At 40.8% G+C, this 16,773-nt stretch overlaps 2 protein-coding genes across 3 annotated transcripts; one reads left to right on the plus strand and one right to left on the minus strand.

Moving 5' to 3' along the window:
* Positions 1-1,870: 1,870 nt before the first annotated feature.
* Positions 1,871-10,149, minus strand: LOC117303653 (cytochrome P450 4V2-like). Of its 2 annotated transcripts, none has more exons than XM_033787894.1 (12): positions 10,043-10,149; positions 8,882-9,088; positions 7,799-7,905; positions 7,463-7,548; positions 6,833-7,023; positions 6,463-6,532; positions 5,675-5,801; positions 4,899-5,081; positions 4,168-4,270; positions 3,234-3,368; positions 2,417-2,596; positions 1,871-2,089 (listed from the first exon to the last, which is right to left on the minus strand). In XM_033787894.1, exons 2-12 carry the CDS (start codon positions 9,057-9,059, stop codon positions 1,929-1,931), a joined length of 1,521 nt encoding a protein of 506 aa, XP_033643785.1. In that variant the 5' UTR covers positions 9,060-9,088; positions 10,043-10,149; the 3' UTR covers positions 1,871-1,928. The 2 variants fall into 2 exon arrangements, with proteins under 2 accessions (XP_033643785.1, XP_033643784.1); XM_033787893.1 differs by having other exon boundaries at positions 10,034-10,149.
* Positions 10,150-11,042: 893 nt separating this feature from the next.
* Positions 11,043-16,649, plus strand: LOC117303655 (pre-mRNA-splicing factor RBM22-like). Its single transcript, XM_033787897.1, has 9 exons — positions 11,043-11,096; positions 11,540-11,593; positions 11,727-11,889; positions 12,275-12,375; positions 12,808-12,980; positions 13,504-13,704; positions 14,233-14,486; positions 15,007-15,237; positions 15,573-16,649. Exons 1-9 carry the CDS (start codon positions 11,043-11,045, stop codon positions 15,851-15,853), a joined length of 1,512 nt encoding a protein of 503 aa, XP_033643788.1. The 3' UTR covers positions 15,854-16,649.
* Positions 16,650-16,773: the final 124 nt, after the last annotated feature.

The following is a 16,773-nucleotide window of genomic DNA, read 5'->3' on the forward strand; positions in this document are numbered from 1 at the left end:
TAAATTACTAAGCACAGTAATATATATATAATGTTATAAAAATTATACTATATACCCTGATATCAAATATAGACTAACATCAAAATATATTACTGAATGCTGAAAATTTGAACAACAAAATTACAAATAAAACAAAAATATTACACTATCAGACACAAATTTGTACAAAACTGTTTTGCATTGTGCAGACTATGTAATGTGTCATCATGTTAACAAAAAGAACCAAACATTAAATCTTCATTGAGATGGCACTGTCATTAAGTATGGCACTGTTAAGTATAAAGAAAGAGGACACATCTCAAACCTTGTACATGATGTGTGTACAGATGTATTTTTACAACTCATGAGAATTGATTTGGAAGTTTAGACACAAAAAATAAAGTTTCCTAAAGTGAGGCCTGGGGGCCTTTCACAAACCCCGGCTTGGGCTCCGGCTCAGGCTCTGCATGCATGAGCCAATTTCATAGAGCTGCTTAAGCAAAAAAATTGCTTAAGCACGAAAATAGCTCGCTTATTTTACACATGTTACTGGCCAAAATTTCATGCAACATACTTTGCTTGTGACTGGTATTTAGCTGTTGTTTACTTAGCATACCAATTGAGTGGAGTCTTGGCCGGTAATCTGATTTTACTAAGCAATGATTTTTTTGCTTAAGCAAAATTTAGTGCTTAAGCAGCTCTATGAAATTGGGCCCTGATGTTCGTGCAATACGCGCTGCTCCAAAATGCAGGTCAAAGACGGAGCTGCAAACACAGCCCGCAGACCCTAAGCGGGAGCCCAAGCCAAGAAAGGCACCTGCAATGCATTGTGTGAGGTGACTCTTTTTGTTAACAAATGTTACATGGCCTTTATAACATAGCAATTCCAAGATTAGTTCGTTTTTTATGTTTTAAAGTCAGTGGACACTATTGGTAATTGTCATAGACCAGTCTTCTCACTTGGTGTATCTCAACATATGCATAAAATAACAAACCTGTGAAAATTTAAGCGCGATCGGTCGTCGGAGTTGCGAGATAACTATGAAAGAAAAAAACACCATTGTCACACGAAGTTGTGTGCTTTTAGATGCTTGATTTCGAGACCTCAAGTTTTAAACTTGAGGTCTCGAAATCGTGGAAAATGACTTTTTTCTCCAAAACTACGTCACTTCAGAGGGAGCCGTTTCTCACAATGTTTTAATACTATCAACCTCTCCCCATTACTCGTTACCCAATCAAGGTTTTATGCCAATACTAATTTTGAGTAATTACCAATAGTGTCCACTGCCCTGAAAAAACATCGGTCTCTGAACAGAAAGCTCAAAAAATGAGTGTTCATAAATATCATCTGCTGTGGTGATTTTGAGGCAGTTTAACGCCAAGCTGGCGTTAAAAGCCAATCTCTTTCATACAAATATTGGTTTTATAATAATAAATTGCACAAATCAAGAAATTATGATTCAGTATTACTAGACGATCAAACTTATTGTCGCCATCATTGTGAAATGGTTAGCTTGGTAGGATTCGAGCCCACAACCGTATGATTGGTAGTCTAACTCTGATCAGTTGGTAACATTCAAAGTGCTAATGAGCATGGCACCAACATGGCCTGTCGGCAAGTCGTACAATCTGATTATTGTATAGACCTTTCAAGTTTTTGCCTAATGAGTTTGGCAAACTATGGAAAGCAACAAATGCAAAAACAAATAGCCACAGTTTATAACAACAGTAAAACAGATACATCCATTCCAATAATAACGGTGTTGAATTTGTTGGAAATAAAGCAACCAGCCATAGGTGGTATTGAATTTAATTTTAAAAGTTTGCAGCAGATATTGAATTTGGCTAACACATTTGTTAACACGACTGAATGTTTTGCTAACATCCAGCCGCCCGTTTAGCAAAAATGGGAAAGGTCTATACATTACCATCTTGATGACCTTTTGAACTTATGACCTCGGTGTAAGCTTGACCTGAATACCACCGCTGGGACGTAGAATCAGCTCCGACAGTGGCAACACTTCGTCTGGAGTCTGCAGGGATTGGATGTTGAACCGTCTCAGGACGGCAGACACCATCACCTTCTCTTCCATCATAGCGAAGCGTTGACCTAAAAACAACAGATCAAAATTGATCAAAAACATTTCTCTTTTTTTCTTTTTTTCCAAAATTCAATTCATTTTGTCATAAGTAGTTACTAAAAGTAGTAAACTTGCAAGTGCAACTATGTATTTAATTTTGTTGTGGGTATGATGGCTCTGAGAAGATCAGGTGTGGTCGCGACGTTATGATTCTGTTCGAAAGTACCATAGTTATTAAAACTTTTGTTTTACATGTTTGTTTAAGAGAAAAGGAAAATTCCGAAAAATCACCCAATCTTTAGGCAAGGGCTCTGTAAACAAAACACAATAGCCACAAAATTGTGCATCGAACTCACCGATACAGTTTCTTGCGCCGGCTGAGAAAGGTACGTAGGCGTAGGCGTGACGGTTAACGCAATTCTCCGGCAAGAATCTATCGGGATCAAACTCCTCAGGGTTGGGGAATACCTCGGGGTCCCTATGGAGCCCAGTAATCAGGGCGATAGCATTCACCCCTTTGGGTAACTTGTATCCACCTTTGGGTATAAGAATATCAAGAGGGGCTCGTCAGGCTGTTGATTAACTATTCTGAGGAAGAATTCGCCTGAAGGTAATTAGGTTTGGATAGTTTTTCAGTATAAAATCTGAGAAAAGATTCAGCATGAATATTTCCTCAGATTTCTGAGGGTTGGTGTGTCCGTTCGTGAATGCTGCGGCCAGAGGTGCGGTTGGTACCCTCGCTAAGAGTGGATGGATTCAAAAATATTGCGACAGTTTTGTAACCGTTTTCTCAGCAAGAGGACACTGTATTCAGCTGATACTTTCACATGTGGCTTTCATTATGTCTTTCTTCATACTACTTGCTAAGGTGCTGTGGATTTTAAGAAATTAGTATAAAAAAAAATTACAAAAACAATTTTCGTCTCAATGAGACAGAAATTATTTTAGCATGTTTTTACGCAACGGATTCTCCTAAAGAAAAAAAAAAAGCTCTGTGCTTTCCTTTTTTTTTCTTCTCAAAAACTTGACAACTAATGAAGCTGAAACTACTACAGGTAAATTATGCTACATACATGTACATCTTCATTCAGTGTGTAGCGACACATTGTCATGCCACAAATGGATTATTAAAAAAAAGAACCCCCTGTGAGGATGGGAAGTTTTTCCACTCACCAATCACACAATCCTCCTCAAGGGTGCGTCCGATGAAAGGCACAGAGGGATAAATCCTGAGAGTTTCCTTCAAGACGCGGGTCAGGTACGAAAGACGCTGCAGCTGGTCAGACGTTGCTGGCTCATCATTGTCACCTAAGAGGGCATTACAGGAACGATGCCAGAATAAAACATCATTTTCACGCGACAACTCACACCTGTTATCTTTATGTCATTCCTTTTCAAAACAATGGACTAATCATGCACAAACCAATAGGGCTGCTAACTGCCCCAGGTGGATTAACTGCTCATCCATTGAGTTTAAAGGCACTGTATACGTTTGGTAATTGTCAACAACCAGTGTTCTTACTTGGTGTATCCCATCATAAGCATAAAATAACAAGCCTGTGAAAATTTGGGCTCAATTGGTCATCGAAGTTGGACGAATTTGTGTGCTTTCAGATAGGAATAAAAGACTTCTAGCTAAAAGTCTTTTAATATTTTAGTGAGAAATTACCTCTTTCTCAAAAAGGTACTTCAAAGGGAATCAGTTCCCACAATGTTTTATACTATCAACATCTCTCCAATGCTCGTTACTATGTCAGTTATAAAGTTAATATTTGTTTTGAGTAATTACCAAACATGTACCTTCCCTTTAATGACTAAAGTATTCCAATATAAACACACTCACTCCCTGTATACAGGATAACAGCAATGTTACTGGCCCATCGAATCAAATTGTGCCTACCAGATCAGGTTACCAGCCAAAATACCATTCAACATATTTATGAATGGTATCCTGTTTATTTTTGCCTACCAGAAAATTGTCAAGCAATATATTTTGCAGTTTCAGCAGTTGGTAACACTTAAGAAATGTTCTTGTAATATAAGAACTATTTATTTATTTGTTTGTTCCATAAATAAAATGCAAAAATCACAAAATGATTTTACTCACCAAAGACTTCGTCCAGCTCCTCGTGGACCCTCTGCTGAATCTCGGGATGTCGTCCCAGTAGGTACAGGCACCAAGATGCACCTGCAGCTGTGGTGTCATGACCCTAAACAAAAACCAGTCATACAAATATCTAGCAAAACCTACGTAATAGAAAAAGAGCCCACTTTCAAAGAGCTACTTAAGCAGAACAAAATTACTATTAACACAAAATGTATTTGCTTAGCAGAGTTAGGCAGACCAGGGCCCAATTTCATGGCTCTGCTTACCGCCGAATTCTGCGCTTACGATCACGATTCCCCGCTTACGTGCAAGCGCCGAATTTCTGCGCTAGCCTTGTAAGCGTAGAATGCCTAATAAAGTGGAGTACGCATGCGCAGAAGCCAAAATTCGCCGCTAGCCCGTGAACAACGCTTGCCGTAAGCACAGAATTCTCTGCTTCCGTAAGCGCCAATTCTGTGCTTACGGTAAGCAGAGCCATGAAATTGGGCCCAGGAGCTCGTATGACTATTTAGTTAGTCGTTGTAACGCTCATGGGGTAAGAGATGGAGCAACTCAAAAAAAGGAATGTGATTTTTGGAGGAGGTCTTGATCCCAGTTGTTTATAATGCAGGTCCGTGGCAATTTTATCACAAGGATTCATTTCACATCACACAATATTTCGATTTTCAGAGCAACAGCCAACGTTTTGAGATCTCGTGTGAAACAGGCTTTTGAAACTCAGAAACTCTCACCTCGAACATGAAGGTGTCGACCTCCTCTCTGATATCTTCGAACGTGAAGCTGTTGTCCTCGCGGTGCATGTGTAGCAGGAGGTCCAGAAAGGCCAGACGCCGCTTCTTGGGCTCTTCCACCGATTGCTCATCAATCCCTCTGGGGTAGAGTTCACTGAACTTGCTATTTCTCTCTTTAATAACCTAGTGTTGTTTTAGTCAAATAAATAATAATAAAATAATAATAGTAGGAAGATGAAAAGAAAGTAACTGTGTTTGGGGCGTTTTTTTCAGAGGGAAGACAACCAGACTGTATGTATTCAACCAACAGATATTGTTTTTAAGCCTACAGAACAATTTGGCGTGTTGGCACAGTGCAGGGTTTTAATGACCAAGGAGACGGACACACTTTTCACTCTGTTTGTTTTATCCCCGTGGAAAACAGACTCAGTGTGGCCCCATGACTTTTCTTACCCCACAATTACCTGGGCGCACTTTTAAACTGTGTCCCTATTCAATTCAATTCAATTAATCTTTCTCAGATCCCAAAAAGGGTCATTCAAATGCTCGCATTTAATTCCACAGGATTTCAGTTGCACATTTCATTACCCCAGGCTTTTACCGCTACCCCGGGTTGTGCCCATTTGCCAGACCAGGGGTAAAGGAACCGTAGTGTGAAAGGGCCTGCGGTTATTCAGCCCCGGGGACTATCTAGTGAAAAGAGCTAGAGGTTCAGAAGACTCAATCTGAACCATCCCTCTCTCTATTACAAATTGTAGGTTTGGAAGGTAACTTACTGAGCTTGTAGCATCATGAAGGACTTTCAAGCATCGAGCGTGCTCTTTACCGCTCGGTAACACGGAGTAGAGACCGTCAAACCAATACCAAGGGTACTTCTGTCTCTCTTGGATCAACTCACTCATTCTAGAATAGGAATCAATAAAAAACATAATCCTAACTCTAAAACAAATATTATTAACAATGATCAAATATAAAGAGAGGAGAGCTGAGAAGAGCAGCGATTTAAAGAGACCAGATGATGGCGGTGACTCCAGGAGTGCGCCACCACTACAACTTGCAGGCCTGATACTTCACGGAGGCAACGGAGGCGATTGCCTCCGTTGCCCCTTGCCATTGCCTTGGTGCCCTTGAAATGCTCTAGTAGAAATTTACAATTTCCTCATAGGGTGCCCTTTGCCAAAGAGAAAATGCCTTGGTGCCCTTGCCTTTTCAAAAATGAAGCATACAGGTCTGAACTTGAGGACGAGGTGTCCACGGCCAGAAGTCTTTGCCAAATGATGATGAGAAATATAAAGAGCATTCATACCACTAAATAAAATGAACCAATCTGCCGAAAGGAAAGCAACAAAAGGAACAAAGAGAGTAAAGAAACAAAAAAATTGATATGTTCATACTTCATCCGTAAACGAATGGCAAGGGCATTAAGCTGAGGAACAATCAATACACACTGTTTTCCAATTGTGACGCAAGAAAATTCGCTTTGCTTCCGCAAAAGTGTGAACACTTAAACTAGTCAGCGGGTCAATCATAGAGAAGTAAACCAAATTTTCTTTTCCCAACTCACTTTATGACCGACTGTACGTATTCACTCTTCTCGTCCTCCTGCGCACGGATGTTCTTCCCCATTGCCGTTTCTGCAAAAGTTAAAGTTAAATTTTAAAGAGACCGAATAAGTACTCACTCTGCAGAAGTGCAGTTAATTGTCTACCTTCCGCCCAGGTAGTGATTAAAATACAGGACAGTTCTTTTCAGAACTCGGAAGTCTTCTGAATTAAAAAAATCTACTCTGTGGTTGTAGAATATAAAGCAAGATCTCTTTAAGAACAATCTCTACCTGGCAAGTAGATACACACATGGTATTACCACAAACCAAATATTTATTGATACCTCACCTGCATGCAATACTTGAAATACCGATTACAAACTATACTTACCACAGATAATATCCAAAGAACACTGTGTTATAATTGGGAATATGTTAAACGCTCGACCGTCTGCCATTGTCGACAGCTTCCGTGCCAAGATGTCAGCCTTTTCATTAAACACAACCCGAAAGTTGTTCAGGATGCTGAAATGGAATGTTGGCGTCAGGAGCTTACGACGATGAAACCACTTGCTCCCTTTACTGGAAAAATAAAGAGTTCCAGAAAATTGTATTTGTGCAGGATTTGAAACCTGTGGCTTGGGTCCAGTTTCGAGCTGTGTGACCGACTCTAAACATGGTGCAGGATTTGAAAACCAGTGGCAATTGGGTCCAGTTTCGAGCTGTGTGACTGACTCTAAACATTTTAGTATTAAGTAGCAAAGGGTATAAACGAAACGCTCAATTGTTTTGTCAAGTATTCCTTGGACAGCTTGCAAAATGAGCGTCTTTATTAAAATAGACATAACCCCTCTTAGGAATCATCAATTTCTTAAACTATTTTTTTTCTAATCAGCAGGAGAGAGTGCTTCTTAAATTATATGCTTTACTGAACTTTTGAGTGTCATTTGTCTGTTTTGAAAAACATCACCAATCCCGGTTAACTTCCTTGCGTCCCTGTATAGAGGTATTTTGAGTTTACCTTGTAAGTAGGCCTGCTCCTAGCCACGGATGAAGGAAGTCATACACAAAGCTTTTGGTAATGTGCTTTGTACTGTTAAACAGGACCTTTATAAAACAATAAAATAACTCAGCAACAATTTATAAAAATAATAGTATTAATACATACTATCAACAGCTCTCCATTGCTCGTTACCAATACAATTTTCTGCTAACAATTTTTTTCAGTTATAACCAATAGTGTCCAGTGCCTTTAAACAACAGAAACATAGCTTAGAGTTTTTCTGGTAAACAACAATTAGCAAGATACCAGTGACAACTGTAAATTGCAAGGGGAAAAAATTTTTTTTTTATTTACCTCAGCATCTTTCGCATTATGAATGGCAATCATACAAGTTGGTCCAAGCATGATCCGGAAAACTTTGGGATAATCCCGGCAAAATTGTAAGACCTGCTGATAGAATTCTAAAAAAAAAAGATAATTAAAAAGATAATTTTAAGCAAACATGAATATGGCATACATTTTATCCATGCAGATTTAAATTTACCAGGGAAATTTCCATCAATTACGAAGCTCTATGGACGTGTGCGATGTAGTGGCTACAGTTACAACTACGTCATCATACATTTAAGTAAAGGACATCCTCAGCAACAGTCGTAGCCGTAGCCCCTGATTCGGTTACGGCCTTTACCTAGTCTGCTGCCACCTAGTGTCAGGTCTCACAGTCATCCATTGAGAAGCTTGAAATACTTCAGTAGAAATTATTTTCAATTTACTCAATAAGGTTCCCTTGATGGGCCATTCATAATAATCAGTGTTAAATATTTTTTCGAAATTGTGGGTGGGTGGGTCAAAAGAAATAACTGAAAATCAAAATTATTGTTATTTTTTTTTTTACATGATACAATAAAGAAGGCTGCTTGATCTGCTCGATGTTTGAGTCCTTTGACCCGATAAATCCGCATCATTATATTGTGGTGTAAATCAATATTTAAAAATCTAAATTTTGGGTGGGTGGGTGGTTTTTAAATTGACTATTATGAATGGCCCCTTACCAAAGAGAAAATGCCTTGGTGTCCTTGCCTTTCCCAAAACAAAATATACAGGCAAGGGGGTCACACGGTTCACAGAGGTCACAGGGCAGGGCCCAATTTCACGGCTCTGCTTACAGTCAGCACAGAATCGGCGCTTACGGAAGCAGGGAATTCAGTGCTTACGGCAAGCGTATTTCAGGGGTTAGCGGCGAGTTTTGGCTTCTGCGCGTGCGTACTCCACGCTACTAGGCATTCTACGCTTACAAGGCTAGCGCAGAAATTCGGTTGCACGTACATGTAAGTGGGGAATCGTGATTGTAAGCGCAGAATTCTGCAGTATTAAGCAGAGCCATGAAATTGGGCCCAGGAGACAAAAATGCGGTAAAAACAATATAACGCAACTTACTGGCAGGGTCCCTGTCAAACATATGAGCATTCCCGACGATCGGGAGGGCAGGAGGACCTGGGATTTCCTTGTTGAAGTACTGGAACCGCTTCCATGGTCCGTAGACGAGGTGAATGAGAACATAATACACTGTGAACACCGCAGCTGCTGTTAGAAAGACTGGGAATAGGATGCTCATTTTGATGCTCCGACTCTCTCTCTCTTTTTCTGTATTAGGACGAGTAAAAAAATTAATATGTGCAGCGTCCGGGTTTCTCAAAAATGGGAGGAGGGGCTTTTTATTTTTTATTTCAAGATGGCCGCCATTCTTTTAAAAATGTCAAATATCCATTGTGTTTTCTACTGCTAAAACACACAATACATAAATGAAACATTTTGGTCGAGACATTTAGGCAAGCAGATTGTTTTTGCTGAGATCGTTTTAAATAACCTTTTTCGTTAAAAAAAACCCCTAAAAAACAAAAAAAATTGCATAAAAAACAAAAAAAATTCCCCCGAAAAGTTTGATTTCTTGCATTTTGGCAGCAGAGTTTTCAAACTTAATTTTCCATACACATATCGCTTCAAATCAAAGCGCTGTATACTGACTGTCTTAAAAAGCACTACTGTACTGGCCTAATTATTAAATTATTGACAAATAATCAAATTACTTCAAAAACATTTCCAATGGACCAATCAAGTTTTCGTCTGTGGAGGAATTAATTTTCCTTCCTCCATGCATGGTCTGAGCTTTTTCATCCTGCATCCATGAAGGAAGAAATGGTATCCTCCATGCTCCATCATGGGAGGTAATCCTACCTTCATGCTCCACCAATGGTCTTTGCAAAGTCTACAATGTCAATAATAGAATACAATGCAATGCAATGCAAATTTGCAATCAAGGTCAATGAACAATGTATGAAAAAGAAGCTATCTCTTCTCACTCTCATCTCTTCTCATCTCATTCTCATCTCTCTACAGTCCCCTACACACATGAATATGACTAGTTTTGTTGGAAAAGTTTCCGTATGGCGCCACCACTTTTTTATTCGAAATAAAATAATATAGTATCTAATTTACCTGATTGATATATCCCTTTTTGTAAAAATGAGTGAAAAAGTGGTGGCGCCATACGGAAAGTTATCCGTTTTGTTAGTATCAATCATTACTTACAAGTTATACCTCTACATGTACCTCTTCTCTAGCTCAACACTCCACAACTGTTTCAATTCACGACTGAATGAAACATAACATCCAGTTTTGTTGGGGGGCAGTGGTGTGTGAAGTTGTTGTCTCAAGAGAGAGATTAAAGAAAGAACAATTGAGAAATTTACCCAACATTTGTTTTAAAAAAATCACAGGAGATCAACGAGAAACTACTCCTAACCCGACGTTTGATAAAGAAAACCGTTTGTAATTTCTAAAAAAAAGGTCATCATTGCATTCATTTGCGATCGCACATTGCATATTAAACTCTTTACACACCCCCACTCTAGCCCTAACTGTGTATTGTAAACAAACTCTTCATCATTCCCCCGAAGGTCAACAACCCGCCCGCGGTCAACTCGTGCACGGATAATCGCATCACGTATGGGCATCACGCACGCACTTGCGCACCTCACGTACGCACTTCAAAAAACCCAGTCCCGTCCCCACGAATAAAATTGACGCTAGCTTGTACTTTGACCCCATGCATGGAAACACGTTGCAAACGAATCTTGAATGTATCATGAACACTTTGAGACACTGACGAACTTTCTCACTAAAAATGCAATGAAAATATGACTTACCAAACTCCAAAATTCAGGTACGTATCTGCGAGTTGTTGATGTTCAGGTTGACGTCAACAATATTCAGTAAAAAATAGAAAAAAACTGCCAATTCGTACGATTTTGGGATCGTTTTGAAGAGCGTAAGCTACTCTGTCGAAACAATGCATCAGAAGAGGTCGAGACGCTAACCACGGCGCATGCGCATCAATTTCATTCATGAAAACTGCCATAAAAGGAGCGTATCCGTGACGTCATAATCAAGCGCTTGGTGAGGCCCTCTCGTGGCTGCACCGTGACCAAGCCGTGTGGGGGATTTTTCGCTGTGTTGGGGGCCCTCCTATTTTGGCATGTGGCTGGCCTGCGTGTGATCACAAGAGGGCGCTATGCTCTAAATCATTCCCACACAAAACATGGCGGCGAGCAAAAGCACGAACACGTACAACCGGCAAAACTGGGAAGAAGCGGTAAGTTTGTTTGGGTTTTAGAGTCTCAAACTTCTGTTCTCCGAAATTATTGTTGACGTTTCGTGGAGTAATTAATGTTTGATTCTAATGACAAAATGGATTCGTGCTCTGGTAATGTATGGGACTCAAAACGCCATGCACGATTGAAAAATGCACAAACGACGGAGGATGCGGTTGTGCGTGGCGGATGCCACCTACTGCAAGTCCATCTCGCCCTTGCAAAGTCGCCCCTCAACCCTAGCCCAATACATTGGACTCCCTCCACTTCTTGGCCCTAGCCTAGTCCGAGAATACTGGACACTGTCACTGCCAACCAAGTAGTCAAGATAAATTAAATTGTATTCTTTGTTGTTTTTATTTTGAATTTGAATAAATCTGACTCGCATCATTTGAAATTTTGATCATTTAATTTTAATAAATAATTTCGTTACTTTTTTATTCAGGACTTTCCGATTCTTTGCCAGACATGTCTCGGAGACAACCCGTACATCCGCATGGTAAGAATAGATACAAATCAATTGTAACACTCAGTAAAAATCAAATCAAATTATGTGGTTTAATTTGAAGTCTGTTTTACTCTTTACTTGTCTATATGTGTGACTAATGTCTTGTTTTATTTTTTTGCCACAGACCAAAGAGAAGTTTGGAAGGGAATGTAAGATTTGCGATCGTCCCTTCACCATCTTCCGTTGGTGTCCCGGTGCCCGCATGCGATTCAAGAAGACAGAAGTGTGTCAAACATGTAGCAAGATCAAGAATGTCTGTCAAACATGCCTCCTGGATCTGGAGTATGGTAAGTTGGGAACAGCAGGCCTGGAATTTCATAGATGCCACAGAGGCAATGGCTTCTGTTGCCATTGTCTTGGCCTTGGGACCCCTTCGGCCTTGGTGCCCTTTCAAAAGTTTCCTAAAGACTTAAAGATTTTCAAATGGAAGTGCCCTTTGCAAAATGAAAATGGCCTTTGCCCTATCAACATGATCAAAGATGAAATTCCAGGCCTGAAAGTCTGAAACAGATGAAGAAACAAGCAGGGGTCGATTTGGCAAAGGAAAGGTTCATCTTTATAACTGGGAATTGATCTTAAAAACATTTGGTAATCACTCTTTAAAACTAATTATGGCAACACAAACTTACCTTGTTAAAAGTTTCTGTTGTTTATAATTTTTCCTAAACACAGGATTGCCTATACAAGTAAGAGACGCTGCACTGAACATCAAAGATGAAATGCCCAAATCGGAGGTGAACAAGGAGTACTACTCACAAAACATTGAAAGACAGGTAAGTCTGATCATTCAGAGATGAGAAGTTTTAGAAATTTTATGTAGACCTTTTTATGTCTGCTGGGTATACATTTTTAAATGCTGCATTTTTTTCTTCTCCAAATTGAATAAGTCTGGCACTTTGATCTACTTATCTAGCTCCAAGGAGGCTACTCCAAAAAGCTCCTTGGAATCTAAAGCTCCAGGGGTTACCAAAGGTGGAAATGTCATCATTTCAATGTAAATCCTAAGAGCTGGATCCCAATTTCAGACTTTTTTGTCAGCATGGACTCTCACCCCTGATCATTAGACAGAGCTTCTGCAGATCCCTTAACGGCAGTGTAACAGTTTGGTTCCAAACACTTTTTTACTGTCCAGATATTTCGGCATTATAGTCACTTGAGTGGAATTTGAATTTTGTAATCACTCTTTATTTGTATGTTATGTTAAGATTGCAAACGTTGACGGCATTGCAGCGCCTGGGGCCGTCGGTAAGTCACAGGCACCGAGTGACTTGCTGATGAAGCTCGCTCGGACCACACCCTACTACAAGAGGAATCGACCTCATATCTGCTCCTTTTGGGTCAAAGGGGAATGCCGAAGAGGGGAGGAGTGCCCCTACAGGTAAGAACCCCTCCTCAATCTTATTTGTTTTATTTTTGTTTTTCCCATGGAATTCAATGGAAAGCAAACCAAGGGTGGAAAGCTAAAATTAGTCTGGTGCCTTGGAGAGAAACGAAGGGTAGAACTTGTTGTCAATGTGTTAAAAATGAACCTCATAAATAACAATTAAGAAACTATTCTTTTTTAGCGCATATCACCGTGAGGTCCCTATGCGTTGTCAGTATTTACCTACACGATATTGTGGAGCTTTACATCCCATTCGAAGGACGAAACAGTATTGTCTCAAATAAGGACACAAGTGTCATGAGCGGGACTTGAATCGACACTCTGCTGATCAGAAACACCAGAGCTCAGTGCTCCTATCCACTTGACCACGACACGCCACAATGATATCATGGCATTTCATGCCATGTCAAAGATTCTACCACTTTCAAGAAATGATTTTCATTACAAAGTACATCCCTAAGAATTTATTCAGCAACACATGTGTATGATTAACCTTGCCGTCAATCTTTACATTCAGACACGAGAGGCCAACCGACCCAGATGATCCCCTGGCCGATCAAAACATCAAGGACCGTTTCTACGGAGCTAATGACCCGGTGGCCGAGAAGCTGATGCGCCGTGCTGATGCCATGCCGAAGCTGGAACCACCAGACGATAAGAACGTTACGACGTTGTACGTCGGCGGTCTGGGAGATAAAGTCACCGAAGAAAATCTCAGGTGAGGTGTTATATTTATTTGCCAGGGCAGGGCTTGTAATTTTGAAGAAAAAAAATCACATTACAAAATGTAGCAGAATTTTTGAAATACTCTAATAATAACAAAAAACCTTATTGTTAAAATAGTCACCCTCGATCAGAGCTCTAAATGGTCTCTCTCGACCTTTGCACCGATTTGTACCAGGCACTGTATACTCTCTACTTTCCCGAGTTCTGTGAAAACAATCCCACAGGCAAACTACTTGGGTGGGATTGGAACTCATGACCTTTGCATCACTAGAGCAGATGTCTAACCACTATACCAATAGAGCTAGCCCAGTGGCTAGAGGCAGTTTAAATCCTATGTGTTAGCAGTGGGTACAGCATCGATTTTATAGATATTGAGCAGAAATCAAACTTCAAAATCTTAACAACAACCCTTATTGTTAAAAAAGTCTCTTTAGAACAAAATCCAAGCTATTTTTCAATGAGTCAAAAACATTGGTTTAAAACATTTTGTTGAATTGTATTGTCTCTTTTGTTTTTGTAGAAACCACTTCTACCAATTTGGAGAGATCCGCTCAATCAACGTAGTCCAAAAGCAGCAGTGTGCCTTTGTGACGTTCACAGCCCGCTCTTCAGCAGAGCAAGCAGCCGACTTGTCCTTTCAGAAACTCATCCTCAAAGGTCGGAGGTTAAATGTCAAGTGGGGCAAGTCACAAGGTCAGCAGGGCACCGTGGCTAAGATGCCACTGAAGGGCATGGCAGAGCAGCATTACGAGCCTGTACCAGGACTGCCTGGGGGTAAGTTGGGGGTGAAAGGAGACTAGGCTAGCATCTCTCTGGATGGGCCAGACTTTTTGATGTGATTGTGGCTGGGAAGATACTAGGCCGACTTTGAACTGGACCCAAATTAATCTTGCTTTTAAGCACGAAAAAGTAGCTAAACACGACAAAGTTATGCTTACCGGAATAAAGAAACCAGCTAAACTACCGTGTTGCATGGACATTGTGTGACTGGGAGCCTGCTTATTTCGGCTTAGCAGACAATTTTATCTGTTAGCAATTTTTTTCTGCTTAAGCAGCTTTACGAAATTCGGCCCTGGATGTCCTGGACAAAGTGTTTGGAGCTGGAATAAAGACTAGGCTGACCCAGTGCCAATGGATATTGCAATATTTATTATTACTAAGTGAAGAAATGTTGACTGTAGTCAGTATTGAACATGTTATGGGAATATGAAGACTTTTATCAAGTTGCCTTGATTGTTGTAAAAAGCTTCATAATGATTTGATCTATAACTTGAACGTTTATCGTCTCCTTTAGCTTTACCATTGCCGCCCGTCCCAGCCGACGGATCATCAAGCAACAACTTCTTCAACCTTGAAGAGGATACACACCAGTTGCCCCCGTTGCCGCATGGACCACCAGGTGCCATGGGACCCCCAGGTGCCATGGGACCCCCGGGTGGTGGTATGCCTAGAGGGCCACCAGGTAGAATGCCTAGGGGTCCACCGCCCCATATGATGCGCCACCAGCAACCGCCCCCTCCAGGAGGTAGGTTTGAGTGCCTTTTCATATGATCCTGAAAGCCAAAAACAGGGCTCGAAGTTGGTTGTAAACTCCATAATACTGTAGGGCTTGTAGCTAGCTCAAAATGTTTACTGGACCAAAAATTTTCTTACAAGACCAAGAAACAAAATGAGAAGAAAACATAACCTGACACCTGCACTCTGTTGCATGTAACATGAACATGTTTGATTGTTTTGTACTTACAACAAGCACTGAGGCATGTTTGTCAAGTTTTATCTAATTTTTGTCTTTATTGACTTAATCCAACTGGAGATTTTAGCATAGCAGTAATTAAACATTTCTTCTTTCTCTCTCTGCAGCATTTGGGTTTGCACCTCCGCCACCCTTCCCACCACCACCGGGATTCCACGGCAGACCTCCCTTCCACCCCGGCGCCCGCCCTCCACCTCCAGGGGGACGCCCTCCACCCCCGGGCATGAGGCCCCCGGGCATGAGGCCCCCTCCACCAGCAGGCAGACCGCCTCCACCAGCCGGTCGACCCCCTATGGGCAACAGACCTCAGGGACAAGGGGTACATTATCCTTCACAGGATCCACAGCGCATGGGCACAGCAGGCCCTGATACAGCTGCCAAGGAATAGTTTTAAAACAATCGGTGAATCTTGGGGCCATGTCACTCGAGGCATTGCAACGCGAGAGGGCAACCGGGGCCAAATTTCATGCTTCTGCTATTAAACCATAAGCAATGAATCGGCGCTTACGTCAAGCGTTTATTACTAGTCGGCAGGGAATTGTTACTTGTGCGTACTCCAAGTTACTAAGGCATTCTTCACTTACACAGCTAGCGACAAATGGTATCGGCGGTTAGCAGAGCCATGAAATTGGGCACAGGTTAAGGCAACCACAAAGAAGAAAAGGCATTCACATCCGACTGTTCACATATTTTTCTATGTGGCTGCAAGACATTGGGACGTAATTTAGTGGGGCTATTACATGTATTCAATTGAGCATTTTTTTAAACCTCATTTGGGTTGGGGGCAAGGGGGGGGGGGGCAAAGTAATTTTTAAGAGAATCACTGCAAGTACCCTGTCGAGTTTAATGACACAACCCACGATATTCATCGAGTAGTCTTTAAAAGCTGGAGTAATTTTTAATTTTCGTTTAAATTTTGTTTAAATTTTTAAAAGAATTGGAGAGTATTAACTAGACACAGTCACTGAAATCCAGTTTGTAATGTCTTTGATATATTAACTCCCGTCTTTATCTGTCCTCATGTCAATTTAAACTTTTTAATCTTTGTTGAATTCCAGAGAAATCAACTTTCTGAGTACTGGCATACCTGTACTCATTGTCATTTCAAGTATATTTTTTTGATATTTGAAAATAAAGATGTAATTAAACGGTTTTCGACCACTACGATTAATTTCACATGTTAACAGCTGCATTCATGTTTCGTCTTTTGTTTGGGTTTTGCTAATGCTTCCTATATAAAGGTCGTACATCAACAGAGGTCAGAGCTCCCAAGCCCGATGTCATTTTGCCCCAAGTAATCACCCCTAG

The sequence above is a fragment of the Asterias rubens genome, chromosome 20 (assembly GCF_902459465.1).
Source record: "Asterias rubens chromosome 20, eAstRub1.3, whole genome shotgun sequence".
NCBI lineage: Eukaryota > Metazoa > Echinodermata > Asteroidea > Forcipulatida > Asteriidae > Asterias > Asterias rubens.